At 35.9% G+C, this 22,033-nt stretch overlaps 1 protein-coding gene across 1 annotated transcript in view; it reads left to right on the forward strand.

Annotated features, from left to right (window-relative positions):
- The first annotated feature begins 723 nt into the window (after positions 1 to 723).
- Positions 724 to 22,033, forward strand: part of LOC106661154 (Krueppel-like factor 7) — a 117,063-nt gene continuing 95,753 nt past the window's right edge. The window contains exons 1-2 of the mRNA XM_024230229.1: positions 724 to 969; positions 1,070 to 1,436. Of these exons, the coding sequence (XP_024085997.1) occupies positions 760 to 969; positions 1,070 to 1,436 (577 nt within the window). The 5' untranslated portion in view covers positions 724 to 759. The remainder of the gene's footprint in view (positions 970 to 1,069; positions 1,437 to 22,033) is intronic.

The raw sequence follows: 22,033 nt of genomic DNA on the forward strand, positions 1-22,033 counted from the left end.
ATAGAAAACTTGTAAATTTACAAACAAATGGCACTAAAAGACGAATGACTTGTACTCACTAAACCCTCGCGTTCACACAGTAATTAAAAACATAAACACCTAGAATATAACAAAATATACTCAAAAGCTCCCGTCAACATTCATTCACCACCCTCCAACACCCGGACTACGCTGCAAACACAGTAGAATAAAAGGACCTACACGGACGATAAAATACAACAAAAACAGTTCCTCATTGAAGATGACGTAAACTAAAACGCTTTTGTGAAACATCTAACCCCTCGAGAGTGTAACTCTTGTAGTGTAATTTATGTATAAATATATGTATATTTTTTACTCTTCTTTTTCGGTTGTAGATTTTTATGTTTCTTGGAGTTTTTCAGGCACTAGACGACCATCAAAGAAAATGAGTTTTTGGTTGTCTAGTTCCTAAAACGAAAACCAAGAAATATAAATATACCTATTTATTTATTTGGCTACAGTTTTCAAACTTATCTGGCTCTATTTAAAGTGCATTTTTTAGCACTCCAAGCTATGCTTATTTTAATAATTAGATATTTTCTTGGAAAAACAAATAAAAGCGTTTAGTAGCCTTGTATGCAAACTTTATCAACTGAGTAGGTTAAAATTTCCATTAATATGTAATTAATATTAGGCACTATTACTATCGATACTGTACTAGTTGTACTATTCTATTTTGATGGCAATTGCGTCATGTTGATCTAAAGTTTTAATATTTGTTTACAGACATGCTACGAAATGGAGAGATACTTAAAAGACGAGCCGAAGCTCCAGAGTTACAAAAAACTGCCGACGGAGTTAGACACACCCTGGCACGTATTCACTGCGCCTCCCCCCTGGAAGGTCGAAGTAGTCGACCCTCTGGACGAACCAACCTTGGACTCCCTCAGTTTGAGTTCGTCGGGATCCGCTTGTTCGAGGGTCTCCTGCGGCTCTTTGTCCTGTGAAGTAAGTGAAATCTTAAATTTGTCAACGAAAAATTAAACATCGTAAAGTTTTTTATCTACAGTCTTGAAACTTTCGTGTATTATATAATATTTCTTTTTAGGTCGTCGTCAAAAAGGAACCTCTGATCGACGACGACGAAGAGGAAGAAGAGCTGTTGTTAGAAGAGAGCCAAACCCAGCCTCTTCCCACGCTCACACCGCCTTCGTCCCCCGAAAGCCAAGGCTCGTTGCAAAAAATCACCGGGACAACGAGGCATCCTAGAGAGACGGTTACGATACAAAACAGTCAGCCCGTGACTACAGGGACGGTCATTCCCACCAGCCAACAACACAACCATCCCAGGACGCAGAGGTCTACGGACAAGACATCCGAATCGAAGAAAAAAGTCCATAAGTGTCAGTATACCGGCTGTAAAAAAGTCTATTCGAAGAGCTCACACTTGAAGGCCCACCAAAGAACGCACACAGGTCAGTTGTGTTTTATTAAATTTTTGTACAATTTTCCCCCTGTGGTTGGTCATTTTATTTATTTCTTTATAACTGTTTGTTTAAAAGATCATTAGTACAACCACATTTTTGATTCTTTAGAAAGTTGAGAATATTATGATTAAGATATTATCTATTATTTCAATTACAAACTTAATAATAAGTACATAGGTTTTTCTTTCTACAATTCTATTTGGTTTCTTCATATTTAATACCAATTAATGATTTTCTCTAATATTAATAAATTTACTTGAAATCCCCTGAGAATTAGTTGAGGTCAGACTAACCACGTATACCAGCGCAACGACCTTTTCATGTCAAATTCTACCGCATAAAGTGTATAATATATATTATTTTGTAAATAAAATTGTTCGAAAAAAAAATTTCAAGTACTTTTGTGACCTAATTAACGGCCGCTGATATTCGGACCAGACGCCTTTCAAAATGATGTCAACATAATAACTTTAATCTGGCCACTGGACAGGTATTAAATGTGTAAAATTGTGTGAGAAAAGCTCTAACGTTCGGGTAAACTGGCATTCTCGTAACTAACATCGTAAAGAAGATGTGTTTGTATCTGGTCAACTTTCTCTTACTCTGTCATATATTCACGATTGAAACTCCGTTGTGCTTTCGGTTCTAGACGTCGTGGTACAGGCTAGGGATCAAACCAAAGGGCAAAAAATTGTGATTCAACACAAATTCTATGACAAATACCTTCAGGTAGTTTTGTCGTTCAATTACATAAACGCATTTTTCGTTACGTCCTGGTCGTTGCTTTTCCATTTTTAACTATGGTTGTTTAGTAGTTAATGGACGAAATTAAAATGTATAAAAATACGAAAAAAAGGTACGTGTATCAATGAGGTTTTAGTCGTTGACCCATCCAATCGGTCACATAACCTAAAATAATAAATAAAATAAAAAAACCGAAGTGCAAATTTCTCATATAACAAGGCGCTTGAATAGATTAAAACATGCATGATGGATCGGTCGTGCGGGTTTAACATCGCAGAGCGCCGTTTTTCTATGTATCTTTAATCTTACTTAAAAGCAGAAGACCAAGTTGGTGGTCGCGGATTTGGTCCAAACTTTTTTTGGTGATTCTACATTCCAAAATATCGGACACGTATCCGCCACTTCTTGGAAATAGAACCGGGTTTCGCCCAAAAAAATTTGTAAGGTGAATTTTTTGGTTTTGAATATTTTTTATTTCGACGTTCTGCTTGCTCAATTATGTGAATATATCATTTTACAGTGCTTTTTATATCGATGGCAATAAAATATAGTAAAAGCTATCAAAGATTATAAATAACCGAACAATTTCTAAAAACCAAATATATTTCAAGTAAACTAGATCAGAAAAAATGTTCGTGAAATTAGAAATTTCGTTTTAGCATCTCTACAGACCCTTAAATATAAATTTTTGTTTGAATTTAAATTTAATTGATTTTTTGACCCCTACAATTTATCTGATTTTTAAGAAGTCGTTATCCGAATATCTGATTAGTACGGCTATAATTCAAAAACGGCGAAAAGGATTTTAATGTCAAACATATCATTTGAAAGAAGAGTAACATATCTTTTTACTGAAGTACGTACCATTAGAACATATAAAATATTTCTCTAAGAAAATACATAAAATAAAAGAATATTTTTATCTGAAATTAACCTCGTTTTTTAAATGGAATTAATTGTCCGATTTTAATGTTTGATAATGTTATAAAATTGATTTTATAATTTCTTTAAAACGAATTATCAACTGTGAAAATAAGTCCACTACCTTTTGAGAAAACTGGTGTTAGAGCTTGCACTAGGTATGTCAGGCAAAAAAGTCGAAATTATCGGACAAAAAATTAAGTTACTACTGGATTTTTAGGAATTCACTTTCCAAAATATTCACGATGTAATGTTTATCCATGAAGCTGAGCAAATATGTGAGTACGACGCGCGAATTTGGTCAAATAACCTAAAACAGTAAATAAAATTTAAAAAAAAAACGAAGTACATTTCTCCTTTAACAAGGCGCTTGAATAGATTAAAACTTGCATGATAGATCGGTCGTGCGGGTTTAACATCGCATAGCGCCGTATTTCTTTGTATCTTTAATCTTACTTAAAAGAAGACGACCAAGTTGGCGGTCGCGGATTTGGTCCAAACTTTTTTTGGTGATTCTATACTTCAAAATATCGGACATGTATCCGCCACTTCTTGGAAATAGAACCGGTTTTCGCCCAAAAAATTTTTTAAGGTGAATTTTTTTGGTTTTTAATATTTTTTTCGCCATTCTACTTGCTCAAATCAACTATGTGAATACACCATTTTACAGTATTTTTAATGTAGGTGCAATAAAAATATAATAAAAACTAAAGTTTATCAATAACCGAAAAATTTCTAAAAACCAAATATTTTTGAAGTAAACTAGATCACAAAATTATTTTGTCTAACCAATGTGAAATTTCGTTTTAGCACCTCTATGTACGATTTCAATGTTTGGTACTTGATTTTTTCTTTAAAACGAACAGCCATGAAAATCGGTAGAGTTAGAGCTTGAACTAGGATTCTCAGTCTCGCAGAAGATCGTCGAAATTACCAGTCAGAAAATTAATTTACACTGATTTCCGCGAAAGTCGGTACCTAAGGGTTTTATAACGCTGGAATCACAACAATGATATCAAATCCAAGTTTTGACCATTTTCTCAATTCCGCATGTTTATTTTTACTGTTGGATTTACGTAATGTTACTGAACTGCACTAGTCAACGTCAAAATCACTTGTGGCCTTTTCTTGCTAACAAACCGAATGCGTTTTTGTTGACAAGTGAGAATAAGTAATTCCTCAAATACACCTACTTTCTTAATAACAACGTATTCGACTCCATCCAGTCCTGTAACTATCACCTATATGCCGATGACTCCCAAATATATATATCCTTCCACCCTTCCGATCTTCACTCGGCCACTCTCAAGATCCAAAAAGACCTAAACTGCATCAACGAATGGGCCCATAAAAAATCCCTAGTCCTCAATCCGTCCAAATCCACCGCCATAATTATCGGGTCCAGGCAACTCCTCAATTCCCTCCCCAGCATCCCACCTGTCATGCTAAATAACCATCCCATCCCCTTCTGCTCTTCGGTTAAAAACTTAGGAGTAGTCTTTGACCAAACCCTTTCCTGGCATTCTCACATTTCCCAAATTTCCCGCCATTCCATTGCCTCCAATTTCCAGTCCATCCACACTCGTCGTCCTCCTTACATCATCCAATCCCTCCAATTCAACTCCTCACATCTCACTCGTAAGACCCGCTCATCCCCATCGATCTTATCCTTCCGCAACATACAACCCATACCTTCGAAAGATCCTTTCTGATCCGAGCCCCTAAACTCTGGAACTCCCTTCCCCTTTCTATTCGTCACGCTGCCTCCTTTTCCTCCTTTAAATCCCACCTATATAATCACCTCCTCTCCCTCGAAGCAGAGACCTCACGTTAACATTTATTATTTTTGTTTAATATTCTCGTAATTTTTTCTTCTGTCCTGCCTTACTGGCATACTGGCTATACATTGTGCCAAAATTTCTATCTTTTTTTTTTTTTTACTTTTAACTTCATAGAAGGGACTTCCTTTATTTAGTTCATGTAAATTATTCTTAGGGTTACACCAGTCCCAGAATAAAATTATTTTTCTTCTTCTTCTTCTTCGTTATAAATGATTAGTGCAGTTCAGTAATATTACATATACAAAAAAATTTATGACCTACTTTACTTGAAAAATATTTGACTTCAGAAATTTTTTGTTTATTGATAAATGTTGATAGCTTTTACCGTATTTTTATTGCAATCTATATAAAAAATGCTGTAAAATGATATATTCATATAGTTGACTTGAGGAAGTACAAAAAACCCAAATAATAATATTAAAAACGGAAAATTTTATTCAAAAAACGTTTTTGGCGAAACCCTACTCTGGTTTGGTCCACAAGAAGTGGCGGATACATGTTCGATGTTTGGAGAATCAACAAAAAAGGTTTGGTCCAAATCCGTGACCCACCAGCCCGGTCGTCTACTTGTAAGCTGTAGACTTGGTTTGTCCGTTGTTGTCACCTTGGCAGTGGAAAAAGTTTATTATGCGGAATCTCCCTGAGAAGTAATAATGTAGACTAGAAGGGGCGATTATTTTGCGCCCCGTGTCAGACTGCCGGATTTTATTGCCATGAATTGGCCCATTGGGGATGTAATGGGACGAGAAGTGAATCACTTAACCAAGGAAGACCTCCAGGAAGAAAAGGACTTCTTTCAAAATATCCCCGAATAAAATTTCGAAACCGCCCTAGTAATTCCTTTCCGATTGTCTCCCCCGATGTACTTTTTTCCTTTCATGTCAGAACGGGCGGTCGAATCCGGAAGGGAGCGCAGAACGGAGCGTAATTGCTTTTAATGGCTCGACGCCCCAAATACCCGGGCTGTCCTCGGGTGGTCGGGGAATCCTGCCGCCTCCTGGAGAGATAGCCGAAAAGGGAGGCCGACCGCCCCTAATGGAAACTTAATGATCTCTCTCTACGGGCGAAAGAAAAGGATGGAAAGCACGCAAAATGCCTGCGACCGGTGATTGATGGATGACGATTCATCGGTAAGACACCGTGTTCAATATTTACACGAAGACCTTAAATCATCCCGACTATTTTTTTTCTCTCCCTCTTTCTCGTGTGTATTACTACACCTTTATTCAGTGCGATCCTTCATGTATAACACCGTAAAAAAGTGTTCTTACTGATTGATGGCAGGGGAAAACTTACAAACTGGAAATTTCATTGCCTTACTCGGTCGTTATTTTTCTGCAAATGTATTTAAAAGTTTGTTTTGTACATAAATCGCAGGTAGGTTGTAAAACACTGAGAAATTAAAGTGAGAGATTACTTTAGAAAAACAAGCAAAATCACTTTTATCTCTTCAATCAAATCACTACGTTTATAAATGTGTTTTCCGATAATTCGTACTTCTAAATAAAATATTACACAATTAATTATATTTTTTATCTAAGGTCTTGGTTGAAATGAAAAGGCTAGTGGCCTGAGAGGGATTCGAACCTACGACCTCAGTCGCTGCTCTAACCACTTGAGGTAAATAAACTATATAACCGCTAGAGCAGCGGCGTATTGAGTCGAAGGTCGTGGGTTCGAATCCCGTTCGTTAACACGAAACACTAGGTTTTTTATCTCAAAACCTTAAATAAAAAGTATAATAAATAAAATAATTAATACCGTAATTTATTACTGCTAAATACATACGATTAATATTACACAATATTGAAATGGGACCGCGCAACTTGATTAAAATAAGCCCGCGCGTTCTCGCTAGAAGAAATCTATCAAAATTAGGGATTGCTAGCCTTTTTACTACTATTATTTTTATTTATATACAAACTGTCTTCCAGTTTGCAACTGTGGCATAAATCTAATTTAAATATCTTGCATTCTACAATTGTGCTTGGTACACTAGAAAAGCACAACAAATCTCTTCTTTTATTTTACTTCCATCATTTATCTCATAATAAAGAAAGTAATCCTCACCATGGGCGATCTCAATATAACTGCCTGGATGTAATTAGTTTTTAGATCCGACTACTTAATCGTATATTTCTTATGCCATTTCGGCCCAATTTGTTTAATTTGTAAAAGATTATCAATTAGTGTAATTTTAACAGAATCAAATTGATTACATGACATTTGAAAAATGGCAAAAAGGAGGGAAAATTCAAAAGGTGTGGTTGAGATGGGAAGTTAGTGTTCGAGTGGATCGAGGTCACGGTAGCTCAAGTGGTAGAGCATCGGCGTATCAAGCCGAAGATCGTGGGTTCGAATCCCGCTCGTGCCATTGATTTTTTTTATCTCAACTGAAAACCTTAATTAATTGTAAGATATTAATTGGTCAAGNCGAGGTCACGATAGCTCAAGTGGTAGAGCAGCGGCGTATCAAGCCGAAGATCGTGGGTTCGAATCCCGCTCGTGCCATTGACTTTTTTATCTCAACTGAAAACCTTAATTAATCAGTACAACTATTGTCTTTAATTATCCGCACGGTCGTCAGTCTCTGAACCCTGTTCAACTTGTTCAATTTTTCACAAACAGATGGCCAGATCATCCACCGTTTATAAACTGCGCAAAAAAAATGAACTTTCTTATGTAATTAGCAATGTATAATTAACGCTACAAATAAAACATAACTATATAAGTGTAGTTACCATGGAATAAACTCTTGATTTTGTTTGGCAAATCAAATTTAATTTTCTTATGAATTCTTGAATTGTTGTACAATTTTTCCCTGTCTTTTTTCTGTTAAAATTCTTCAAAACACGTTTGTTGACAATAATGAAGCAAAACTAGACCAACCACTTGTTTGATCTGTTTTTGTAAACAATGAATTGTCATTTAATTCAATAATGCTTTCTTATATTGCTTAATCTTGTAAAAATAAGAATTAGAAAGTTATTCCAGGCTTCCTTGTTTTCCATCTCGTCGATCTTTGACAAAGGGGGTGGAAGCGTCTCCCAAATTTGGGGGTGAGAGGGCGAGCATTGTCTTTGACTACCTGCCGGAAGTGAGATAGTGGACAAGTATGTCACCGTTCCAACCGGCTGGTTTATAGAACAAGAAGTTCACCCTTTTCGCCAAATCGGTGAATCCTAAAATTGACGGAACAAAAGGTGAACTCGCGAAACTCCTTTGTTTCATTGCTGATTTCCTTGAATAAAATCGTTCTGTTTTGCCCTATTTTTTTTCTGAGTTAAGTACTATTACTAGTAGTGAAGTACTAATACTAATTATAATTATTCAGAAATCGTGAGATGCGGTCTGGTGTGATGTAGGTTTCATAAAAACATTTTCTTTATCGTGCCAACGTTTCTATCTTTATTGAGATCATCTTCATGGCCTGGGATTTACAAACATTGTTTACATTTAACAAATACATGTAGAATGTGGAAAAAATGTTTGTAAATCCCAGGCCCTGAAGATGATCTCAATACAGATCGAAACGTTGGCACGATAAAGAAAATGTTTTTTCTGAAACCTACTTCACACCAGACCGCATCTCACGATTTCTGAATAATTATCGACTAACGGTCACTAATCACGACACATTTCTACACTAATTATAATCAAATAGGGGAATTTACTCAGCACAAAAATTCTATAAAGTAGACAAAAAAAGAAGATTTTTTGCTTTAAAATAAAAAGAAGATAAAACATTATGCCGCATTGCAAAACCTATTTTAATAGCAATGTTTAAAATTAATTTTAAAATTAATTTTAAAATTAAATTACCTCGTGAAGAATTATTTATTTTTTCTTCCTTCTTTTTTTACTTATTCTTGGAGTATGAAACTACAATATCTCTTTTTTTAGATTCTCTCTCTCTTAGATAATTAAAATAGATAAGGAAAGTTTAAAAAAGAATGGGTACCCGAGAAAAACTCGGAAAACCTAGAAGATGAAAATGATTTTGAGATTTCCTATGTCGATTTCCCTTACATCCAAGGGTTATCGGAACAGTTGAGAAGTTGTCTGAAAAGGAAGTTCCCTCGAGTTAAGTTGGCCTTCCGAAACAGTAATGCAGTTTAAAAGTACTACTCACCGCTAAAAGATAAAATTGAGAAAGGACTACAATCAGGCCTGGTATACAAAATAGAATGCAAAGACTGCAAGAAAGTATATTACAGTGAAACCAAACAATATGTAAAGAATAGAATTTATCAACATAAATATAAAGTGCAAAATAGTAAAAACAATGAAACTGCCTTGGCACAACCAGCAGTTGTTGAAGGTCATACATTTTTATTTAATGATGTTAGTATTGTTACAAAGGAACGAAATAGTAAAAAAACGAAAGTTCCTGGAGGCCCTTTACATAAAAAAAGATAAACTGACTGTTAATTACCATCAAGACTGTGATATGATTGCTATTTATAAAATACAATATATATTTTTTTAAAAAATCTTATAAAATTGTCGTGGTGGGATCAGGACAGTTGTTTCAGGCCTTTTGAAATGAAATAAAAATAACCACAGCAATTAAATCCAAATGAACACTTTTTTTTCTATTTTTTGAAAAAATAAAAATGAACAACACAGAATAAATTCCCTTTTTTTAATTAAAATAAAATAATACAAAATAAGTATCTTTTCTATATTTAAAAATGAACAATGCTGATTAAGGCCTTTTATAAAAAATTAAGAAAACAAAAAACATTGTGCCGGCAATAATAAAGAAAATCAATTGACAAAAGTGAACAAATGAAAATACAATGTTCTCTGGACAAGTGATTACCCTGCAGCTCGTTGAAATTCCAAGGAAAATAGTTGTCGAAGTTTGAAGCCGGTTGTGCAGTCCGACGTCCAGAAAGATCTCTTCCCTCCGTAAAAAAGCCGCTGAATCCAGAAAACGTCCACTTGTCGTCCCCGGGGGAAAAAAACGAGAGCGCAAACCACAAAAAAAGACAAGCCACCTCTCTCGTCGCCACGCGTTCCTCGTCTGCCGGAGCCGCCGCGCACCAAGCGAACTCTCGTGCACTCGCGCTCCAATTTGAAAGTGGTTATATATTTTAATGTGGTAAACAATATATAGAAATAATCTAGTCAATTTTAAACTTTGGAGGAAACTTAAAATCTGTGATAATTTTGGTAATAATTGTTAAAATGTTGTTAATAAAATAAATAAAAATTGTTGTTTAAAAGTGGATTTTTAAGAAAAAATGTAATTTTAACTGTTGAGTTTTTAATGAGTGTTTGTGTTGAGTGTTTTTAATGTTAATTCATTGGTCTGTGATAAAATGTTGATAAGAGGTTGAAACGTCACATGATAGATTGTAGAGTCTAGTCAGGTTCAAAATATTGAAACGTTTGTTCGGAATCTGAAAGACTTAAATATGTACCACACTGGCTCTCTTTTTTTAAATAAACTGTTACAAAATATTAATGACTGACGACCACTGTTTTAACCACTATAAGTAGTGAAGAAACAATGATTACCATGTTGGTCTAAAAAAGTTAGAAATATTTGTTCTGTGCATAGGCGTTAACTCACCTGAGGAAGGATTAAAATAAATCCGAAACAATTAATTTAGGTTTTTAGTTGATGAAAAAAAGTTAATGGCACGAGCGGGACTCGAACCCACGATCTTCGGCTAGATACGCCGCTGCTCTACCACTTCAGCTATCGTGACCTCGATCCACTCGCACATCACCTTCCTATCTCAACCCCACCTTATGAGTTTTCCCTCCTTTTTGCCATTTTTCAAGGTTGTTGTTTTTTTGAGATGACCTATTATCCCACCTTCGAGAAAGAAAAATCATAGTTAAACTGTTGAGATCGAAATATAAGAAAATATCATTAAACAAAATAGATTTAAATCTCTAGCTTAAACCGCTTTCGGGGCTTAAATTAATCATCAGTTATATAGAGACGTTTTGCTAGAGAAACACGGGGTTGGTGAGGTAACTGTTTTTAATCAAAAATATGTCTGCAACTAATGGAGCGTCCAAACAGGATTGTTCCGTAGAGGCAAAACGAGACAAAAATTACAGCAAGTTAAGTGAAAAATTTGAAATATTTGTTGTTACTTTAGATTAAGATTTAAGCTCTGAATTCTCAGTTTTTTACATAATAACTTTTCCGAATCGAACCCCCATACATTTATTTACCTCTAGCAACGAAATGTATGAGATCATAAAATAAAAGTAATTAACTATTATACCAAACCTCTTGTCCTGTTATTCTTCAATGACTATTTTTATTTTCACAATATAATAAAATATTCTATTTTTATATTAGAAGAATCGGACTGGAGGAATATTGAGTACTCTGGAGTGTGGCTTCCGGAGAGTAAAAGTAACTTATTAGCGAGAATGAAGTAGGTTCAACCCCGCCCCGAGGAATATCAAGTACTCTGGAGGAATGACTGTGACCATACTTCTATGTTCGTATCGTTCTGTTTATGTTAATTTATTGGAATGAATGTTATTTAATCTGGGGAAGTTAATGTGGCAAGATTTCTGTTTGTCGTGATGTATGTCTTGTATATTTTAATCTGTAATTGACAACCAAACAAATGTGAAGAATTTAAGGATATGGACATCGTATGGATAGTCAGTAATATAGTTAGGCGCTCGAATGGCTGCAGGCTGAAAATACCCGTGAAAGACCAGAAAAAGAAATAAAAACACGCAGAAGGCTGACCTGATGACCTGCTGTTTCGGCTCCTAATATTCCTACATTGTTTAAAAAATTCCTCAGTTACTTATACACTGGAAGGGAAGTCGGCAGTTTCTACTTTTGAACTACTTAGGTTGTGGGACCGCGGTAGCCGAGCGGTTAGCATGAGAGACTCTCACGCCGCGGTCGTGGGTTCCTTACTTTTTTTTTTGTCACGGACGATTGTTATCTTTACAGAGTAAAAAATATGAAAAGTAATAGTAATTTTGCTCGATATCCAGGGTCTCGGGTCCCCCAAAACTTATTTGTTCTTTTAACAGTATCAGTGTTAGTTATTACTTTTGTTCTCTTCTTATCAACAATTTTCAATCATATTCGATGGTAACACAATATGAAACTTTGAATGCTGATATATTCTCAAACTTCTGTGTAAATCTGATCAAAACAAACCATCATAACCAAAGTACTTAAGCACAACAGTGATTATAACAGGAAGGTCGGGGACCGCGGTAGCCGAGTGGTTAGCATGAGAGACTCTCACGCCGCGGTCGTGGGTTCGATTCCCACCGTCGCCTCTGGCCCTTTTTTCCGATAACCCCCAATTTGAACACACAAGAATTCGTACCATGGCTAATATGCAAGATCATAAGGCCAAAAAAAAAAAACTACTTAGGTCTAAATTTTGATAATATAGTGACTAAAACATGAAATATTCTCCTTTTCGTCCGTTAAAATGTGAAATCAGGGATGTTCCGTCATTTTTAAAAGATTTATAGTTTAAATTTACATAATAATTTTGTTTCAAAATCGATCTACCGTTTTGTATAGTTTCTGAGTTCGGGCAAAATAAATCCTTCAGATTTTTTATGTACACCCTATGGAAGATGTTTGTCCATCTAGTTTAAGTTTGGAAGATTTTTAGTTGGTATAATTTTTGCAAAATAGTTTAAGTTAAGTCTAGATAAGTTTGGAAGTTCTTCATTAGTATATAGAACGCTTTGAGTTCGTACTTACAGTGTCAATTCAGAGTGTACGTTTATGCATAATGGCTTTATTTGGTTCTAGGCATGTTATCGGGTGTACTGAGGCAAGTTAAACAATTATATGCCTACATTGCTCATGGAAAGTGCTAAATTTTAACTGTTGACCAGAGAATTGATACCGGCTTTTATCTTTTTTTTAATGAAGTGGGGAAAAAACATCGTGGGGGTAATAATCACGCCTGAGTATTTATACCGCTTGAAAATTTATATTTCCTCTTGTTAAAAAAATCTCCTTCTTTGCTCGTTTGCCTCCTGTTTTAAAGAAAATAATTTTCATTCGAATAAGTGTTAGTAAATGAAAAGCTTCCATTTATTAACATGCACAGCAAGATACTCATAAATTGAAAAGCTGTTGGTTTGTGCGCAAGCAAAACCAGGTTAAAGGCAGTAGTGTATTTTCGAAGGGCGACGAATAAATAGAATTTTTCAATGCTTAGTTGATCACCAAGTCCAACAAAATTTAACGGAATGTGGGAAATAGACAAGGCTTAATTTTCTGATGTTGGATTGGATGGATTTATGCGTCAACATTAAACGACCAGGTCGTGTAAGGTCGAGGGTTACGATCAAGCGACAAACCTTCGGTACGATGAAAAAAGGCCGGTATTATTGTGCTCTCTTTTGAAATGTGTGCGGGGCTTGTATTTGACATGAGTTCTGGGGCGGGATGCGAGGTAATTTTTCTAGGGGGCTCGAAATAAAACACCCCGTGTCTCCCCGCCTGCAGGGTGGGGCACCGCGGTCCCTTTACTAAACAGCCCGTGCTTGTGGTCGCTTGATTGATGCCCGCCTGGGGGAGATTGGACATACCCCATTCGGCTCGAGGAAAACTTAGTATCCTCGACAAAAACTAATATCCTCTCACAATCAAGCCATTCGATTTTTCTACACGGGTGCTGTTTGCTTAAAAAGCAGCTTTTTCATACAGTCCGAAATACCGGACAGAATAAACTTAAATACTAGCCGTACTGTGCTTGAACTTCATTTCTTACACCCAGTTACGATCAATTGGTTGAACAAAGGTGATGAGCCAGTAGTTTGATCTTGCCGAATGATTTACTCCATCTCTTCTAGCGTGTTTAGTTTCCCGTACGGAATTCGTCATTTCCTCAGAACTGTATAAATTTCCCTAAAGTTACAGGTACTGTGATTACAGGGACGCGAACCCACTATCTTCGCTCCATGATTCGGGAGACATGATTCGACCCTGAGATCAACTATTTCCATCTCAAACTTCAACTAACTTTTCATTTATTTGCAATTATATTACTATATTAATGCGAAATAAAATTTGGAATCCAATTAGCTAATTCCATTCGAAATTGTTTCCACCCTAGGAGATTCCACGGCCCCTTGGGGGGGTTGTTTATTATCGAAAGGGAATCAAATTGACCACCACCACAAGTCAATTGTCTATAAAAAAATTAGATTTCATCACCTTTAAATGAGGCGCAGATCCATTGATTTTAGTTTATCCCAACGCCTTCCCAGATAACAAAATTATGTCTACACAATTGTGTTTTGTTACGGCTACGTCCGAAGCAAAGATTTCTCGCTGAACTGTATTCTCTGGTATGATAAATTATCAGCTTTTATGTTACAGTATCTACCACAGACTAAGTAAACAAGCATATTTCTACAAAAGAACTTTTGTAAAAGAATTTAATTTTTTCAATTTTAAACATAAATTACAATGAATTAAGGTTTTTAATTGAGATAAAAAAAGTCAATGGCACGAGCGGGATTCGAACCCACGATCTTCGGCTAGATACGCCGCAGCTCTACCACTTGAGCTATCGTGACCTCGATCCACTCGGACACCAACTCCCCATCTCAACCCCACCTTATGAGTTTTCCCTCCTTTTTGCCATTTTTCAATAATATATGTAATGTATTAATCAATGTAATATATTAATTGGTCAAGCGGACCAGGAAATTAGTGAATTTAATGATTTAAACATAAAGTAACATAATAAAAAATTTTTAAACTCAATTCTACATTTCAAATTACACATAGTTTATTGATCGTCCTATTTCTGACTTCTGTATTTAATACAATATTAAGAACTATACACTTTCCCACACAATAGAAACTCTCTTATATAAAAAAACCAAAACCGATTAAAAATGTAAATTTCCATTCATTTTACCGACCTGTTCGTTTGTTACCCGTTCCTTCTAAATTATTCACAAAAATATTCACTAAAAAATTATCTATACTGCTACTTACAACAACATTTTACCAGATGTGTGGTGATTAGTGACCGTTAATCGTTAATTATTCAGAAATCGTGAGATGCGGTCTGGTGTGAAGTAGGTTTCAGAAAAACATTTTCTTTATTGTGCCAACGTTTCGATCTTTATTGAAATCATCTTCAGGGCCTGGGATTTACAAACATTTTTCCACATTCTACATGTATGTATTAAATGTAAACAATTTTTGTAAATCCCAGGCCCTGAAGATGACCTCAATAAAGAACGAAACGTTGGCACGATAAAGAAAATGTTTTTCTGAAACCTACAACACACCAGACCGCATCTCACGATTTCTGAATAATTTTACCAGATTTCTCGTTCGAACTCATCATGCCATTACTCTTCAACTTCACAGTTACAGATTGATTCATGTCTAGAGCAGAAAATGTACGCGAGGAGTGTTTTTAGCTATTTCTCAGGCTTTCAACATAGTATGGCATAAAACACTACTTACAAATTAAAATTATTTTTACCCCAGGTCTATTACCTTATATTTACAATCATATCGTAGAATTTTCAAAGTAAACCAGGCATCGGAGATTTCTGAGATGAATGCAGGTGTGCCACAAGGGTCAATTCTCGCTCCGCTGTTGTACACATTTTACATTTATTTCATGCCCACAAATGAGAATGCACTTTCCGCCCCATACACGGATGACACCGCCATATTAAAACTTCACCCTTTTTCTTCACAAGCTTTCCCTATTTTACAAAACCACATTTCGGCAATTGAAAAATGGAGCAATCTTTGGAAAATAAAGTTCTTGTTTTTTCCCCCCGAGGGTTCGCAACAGCAGAGGTCATATAAACCCTCAATGTGCCGGTGTTTTTTAAAAAAAGCCCATTTGTAAGTATGTCGGGTTTGAATGCAGGGCCGCTGGATTCGAACCCGGGACCTTTACCTTACAGTGATGAGCGCCGTGTCAAAGACTAAACCTTGCGGCCACCGACGCCCCCAAAAATAAAGTGTAACCCCTCAAAGTCACAACATATTACCTTTACACACCGCCATGACTTGTCCTAGTATCTATGCAATGAAGCCGTTCCTTAATCCGACAAATTTAACTATTCAGGACTTACATTTGATATAAGATTTACTTAGAATCTACACATACGATTAAAAAAAAACAGACACTCAACAAGCGATTTAAAATGCTTTATTGCCTACTCAACCGACAATCAAAATTACCATTAAAATCAAAACTTTCGACTTATACATACTTACTCAAACCTATATGGATGTACGTGTGCTAATTTTACGGATTGGCAAATTTTCCAATATTCAAAGATTTCAAGGCTTTCAATCAAATATTTTACGACTATGTAAACAATAACAGGCTTCAACTGTCAACTGTGTTTTCATCCATCAAAACATACTACAAATGTTTTCACAGTAAATTACAAGATTACACTAAGACACCATTTCATGTCTCATAATTACCCCGTCGACGGCTTAAAAGAATATGGATGAGAGACCTCTTAAATCCAGAGGTGCTGCCAGTGGGTAGCTTTCTCTATAATACCAATCACATGTCAAAATTAAATAAAATCTGCTATTTTTATAATACATATACTGTTGTAGATATACATACATGAAGTAAAAAAATAAAAAAGTTTATTGATCTAAAAAAATGGAAATATCGACCATTTCCTGTCAATTGGTAAACTCGATCACATTTAAAGAACAATGGTCTAACCGTCTAATATTTAACAGAATTATAATATTTCATAAATGTTAATAATAATTCACTAATTTCGTGGACCGCTTGACCAATTAATACATTATAATTAATTAAGGTTTTTAGTTGAGATGAAAAAAATCTAATGGCACGAGCGGGATTCGAACCCACGATCTTCGGCTAGATACGCCGCTGCTCTACCACATGAGCTATCGTGACCTCGATCCTCTCGGACACCAACTTCCTATCTCAAGTGGATCGAGGTCACGATAGCTCAAGTGGTAGAGCAGCGGCGTATCTAGCCGAAGATCGTGGGTTCGAATCCCGCTTGTCCCGTTAGCTTTTTTTCATCTCAACTAAAAACCGTAATTAATTGTAATGTATTAAATGGTCAAGCGGACCACGAAATTAGTGAATTTAATGATTAAAATGAAGTACACTACACTAAAGCTCTCAGTGGCCATTTCATTTGTCGTCGAGAATCCAATCCGATTACATGACATTTGAAAAATGGCACAAAGGAGGGATTCTTGTATTAACCTCTCTATATACTTCCATGCCATTCTACAAAACTTGACTAGTTTTAGAAGTTTTTAGTATTAGTAGTCTTTTTCTCCTCGCAAGTATACAAGCAACTCTTCTTTAGTTAGAAAGCACTTTCCAAATATCAGCATTCTAAATTGAGAGAGAATTGAGCAGTGGTCAATGAAATGTGTAATGCTTTCCTCTTCGTTTTTATTGCGTAAAGAACATAGCTTATTGATCTGGCCAAATTTGTAGATATTTAGATTTAAGAATTCACATCTTATTTTCTTAAACCAGCTTATTTCAAGGTTGTTGTTTTTGCGCAGGTAAGCATTACAAACTACTTTCGTGGTTTGCTTGATCAATTAATACATGACCACTAATTAAGGTTTTTAGTTGAGATGAAAAAAAGTTAATGGCACGAGAGATCGTCGAGAATCCAAACCGATTACACGACATTTGAAAAAAGGTGCGGTTGAGATGGGAAGGTGGTGTCCGAGTGGATCGAGGTCACGATAGCTCAAGTGGAAGAGCAGCGGCGTATCTAGCCGAAGATCGTGGGTTCGAATCCCGCTCGTGCCATTAGCTGTTTTCATCTCAACTAAAAACCTTAATTAATTGTAATGTAGTTAATAATAATTCGTAAATAATAAATGAAGTAACGTAATTCAGGTGGTAAACCTTTGAACATTTTTCCTCATTATTCTTTATGAAAAATTTAAAAAATATTCATTATTTTATTGTTTTATTTTGTTTTACTCTTACCATTTCAATAGTTTTTTCAATTTCGTATTGAAAATTCTGAAATAAGGCGAATCAAAAAACAGACAAATGTAAGCGAAATGTTGGTGTTTTCATTATTGTACATTTAATTATGAATGATCTGATGTTTAAGCTCAAAGCAGTAATTTTTCTTAATTGTTCCTAAAGCATTTTAATAGTTAATATTAGAAATTTTCAATTCGAATCACCCCATGTTTACATTCTGACGTGAAGAGGTGATAAAAGAACGGTAACTTACAAGAAAACTCAGTGATAAAAAAAACGATTGTCTCGGAATCGGATATAATATCCGATAAATATCAAACTAAGTACGTTATTTAATAGACCGTATGTACAAACTTATCTCTAATGACTATTAGTAAAAAAAAACATAGTGTAAATAACAGTTTTTCCACGAAACATTGATGCAATACAATGTCAGTAATAATGATAAATTTCCATACACCAATTGTATTTGTATTATATGTGCCTAACAGATTAGATTCTAACAATTTTAAAATATTTATTATTTATCATCAGATTGCGCTTCGTTTTCAGCGTAAAAATTATTTAAAACTGTTGGTAAAGAAATATACGTTCTCATTTAAAATTGCAAAGTTGTTCTGGCTCTGAAGTATCTTGAAAAAAATATTTTTATAAAGCAATAAAAATTTAAAACTATACTAAAAAAATATTAAATCTGTATTTTTTGGTTTTTTGATATGATCAAGAGAAATTCACAATCTAAAAAGGACACGTTTTATAGATGTTACAAAACAATTTTAAAAAAATACAAATTGTCATATTTAAGTTCTTAAAAGATAATTTTAATTTTTTCCCACGTCCAACCTAGCCAAGGACTGTAACACTGTTGCAACCTGTAACGTCTAACGTCTTACACAGTTAGAATTGGACGTCATTTCATAGAATTGCTTGCAAAAGTTGTTATTTGTTAAACGACCAAATCTCCATCTTTACTAAAAATATCCTCGTTCTGGCCTGAATCGGAAAATGCTAGGGACAACGGGTGTTAAAGGTTCTGTGTGAAAAACATCAGCAAAAATAGCAAAGCCGGATCTGACCGCTTTGTATCGTGCCAACTCAAAGGATCATTGTGTTTTACTTTCTTCGTCCTAAATTGCGTATGAATGTTAAACGCGGTAGTGGCCCAATCGAATGTCTAATAATTAAAAACAGGAAATTCCTTTCCAAGTAATCTTTTTGGTGGGCGGAAACGTCAAAGGCTAAAAAATACTCTTTTTTTCGAAACGGAGAGGAAATCCAATGACATAAAAAGCAGCAGTGGCAGGGGAGGCGAAAGAGATGTTTTTACATCCCTGAGGCGCCTCTGGTTAAAAACGCAATTAGTTTTTTCCTGATCTTCCCTCCTCTGTATCCCTAGGAAAAGACTTTTGTGTAATCTTATCTCTTCTAATTAAAATTGATACTCCACTCTTTCTTGGAGCATCCTCCCCATCGTTAACCAAACGCTCCCATCCAGATTCGTCTATAAGCTTCTCCGTTCCATCTTTCAAGAATGTACTTGGGGCAGATCAGTCAGCTGGCCCGAAATCTTGTGAGAAATACCTTTTTTGTACAAGCCCAAAACATGAACAGTCAAACTCTTTTCGGAAGTGCACCTCGATATTTCAAGCTTAAATACATTCCATCAATGCTTGTTGCCAAAGTGCTATTAAAGCGTTAGCATGTAAAACAAAAACATCCAAATTAGTCAGTGCAGGCAATCACAATCTCCAAAACCTGGGAAAACAACAGCCTGATGGCATCTTGTGAGGCAACGCACAAGGGAATTTTGTGTAATGAAAAAGCAAACACCCTGGCAAGAGATCTTCAAGCATATCCAATGAATCCTCCACAGGATGGATAAAAAAAAATCAAATGAAGAAGTGAAAAAATCAGCGCTCAGCGGAAAACGTGATTCGGATTTAAAAGCGAATCGGTCAGATCTAATTCATAACGGATTGACCGAAAATTGATATCTTTGGAAAATAATCCTTCCGTTTCACTGACCCTTTGAAAAATTCCGCACCAAGGCTGGCAAACTCACTGCAGTGAGAGAGGACTAAACTCAGAGAAGTGATAGAACTATTAACCAGTCACTGAAAACACATCTATACAACATAGGCATATTCAATGATGATCCCATATGTTACAATAAGGAAGAAGAAAGAACATAATCTTCAAATGCTAAGCAACCGCTCAATGGAAACATAGATGTAGACTGCACCCTTTAAGAGTGTATCCCCCATTCTGTACTTATAGCTCACCGGTGAGTCCTTGTTCATTAACTAGCTTGATTAGCAGGCACGATTTTAATGGTTGGATTTTTTTCTAAGATAAGTTGTACATCCCAAAATACTTCCTCCTTCGAGCAAGTGTGGCACGACAGTTTTTTAGTACGTATGTTGGTGTTTCCTCTGCTTCCTTGCAGAATCTTCACGTGCCGTGTTGTGTTGTACTAAACCTTCCTCAGATGTCCTTCTACAATTAAGAATCATGTTAGGATTCGAAGTTTTTTCGTGATTCCTTTTATGCATTTTGTTGTTTGCTCCTTTCAAAGTTGCTAGGAAGTTTTTGGATTGTTTATGTCCAATTCCACTCCTCATGTTGCTTTTTTGATTAAGGCTGTCATTGACAGTGTGATCCCTATGCCCCAGAAGGGCTCAAGACCTATCATTACTCGGCTAACTATATAGGAGCTCCATTCCCCTGCAAGGGTGTCCGCTTTCTCGTTGCCCTCTGCTCCTACAAGTCCTGTGAACCTATAATCTATATACTTTAATATTACAATTCAGCACCATTTTGAATCAATCATTTTGAACTTGAACTGCTTGTTTTGATGGCTGCCTTACATGATCGCTTTATTCTTGTTTTTGTACCTTTTGTTCAAACTGAACTGAATACATCTCTCGAATGCTTGCTGAAGTCCTGAGACATAACCCGAAATAAAAAGAATACGCTGGGAATGGAATTGCAGCAACGAGAGTCAAATGACTAATATTTTTTAGAAGGATCGAGTCGATCGCAATGGATTAAAGAACTAGTAAATTAAAATAAGCCAGAAGGCTACATTGCTCGGGAAGAAAAATCCCCACTTCCTGGTATCCCTATCATCATCATCACACCGATTATTTATGTATACAATATAAAACCCCGTTTCTTCCAAGCAAATACTCGCTGCCTGTGCCCAAGCATAATTTTCAAATCGGGTGGCATTCCTGCTCGCTCTCTGTATGGAGCTAAGGAATTGCACCCTTCAATTAGGTGGGATACACTGAACAACCATTATCTGCATACTGGACAGTATGAGGGCTTTGGCACAAAGGTAAATGCCCGAGTGACATCATCGCATGGCGTATTCTTAATCGGGTGAGGATGACCCTTCTACTACGAGTCATATCCTCCGAGGGCCACCCCATCGACAGGGCTGTTGATATATGAGAGCTTCTCTTCCGATCCGACCCACCGACGATGTTTTTAATCCATTTTTAAGTCCGGAGGTTGGGACGTCCCGGCCTTAGCCTCCTTGCTTTTCTCATTACCTATTGCCAGTGGACAAAAACTACCGATCTGCTCAAAGTTCCAGGTATCTCTCAACAAAAGCACTACGAGAGGGTCAACAGCGAACCCGCCTGCGAGATATAATGATTTTATTATCCAAGATATTTTGCTGAACGTTGACGCCTCTTACTTTGTCGACATTCTTGCAATAATAAGTTATTTATTCATTCCTTTATCGGAGCTTCAGAAGGGGTAATCACAACATTAACATTATAGAGGGTGACTCAGGGGGTAAAATTTATGAGTGTGAAAGGACAAACAGTGATTAATTTTATCGCCGGCAGGTGAAACATCCAACACCGTTAATACCAGCATTATAAGGTGCCTGCAAAATTTGAATCCTTGCCTAACTAACCGCCATACATTTTCCGAAACATAATTAAGCGCTTTTATAAAAATATATGATAAAAATTGACTTGGCTTAATTTCCAATGTGGCTGAATTTATAAAAACTGGAAAATGTTGGTTTGTTTGTCTGTTACGCAATAATGCTGTTGTTACCGCGTGAAAAGCATTGAATAAA

The sequence above is a fragment of the Cimex lectularius genome, unplaced genomic scaffold, assembly GCF_000648675.2.
Source record: "Cimex lectularius strain Harlan isolate CLEC.00 unplaced genomic scaffold, Clec_2.1 scaffold332, whole genome shotgun sequence".
In the NCBI taxonomy this organism is placed as follows: Eukaryota; Metazoa; Arthropoda; class Insecta; order Hemiptera; family Cimicidae; genus Cimex; species Cimex lectularius.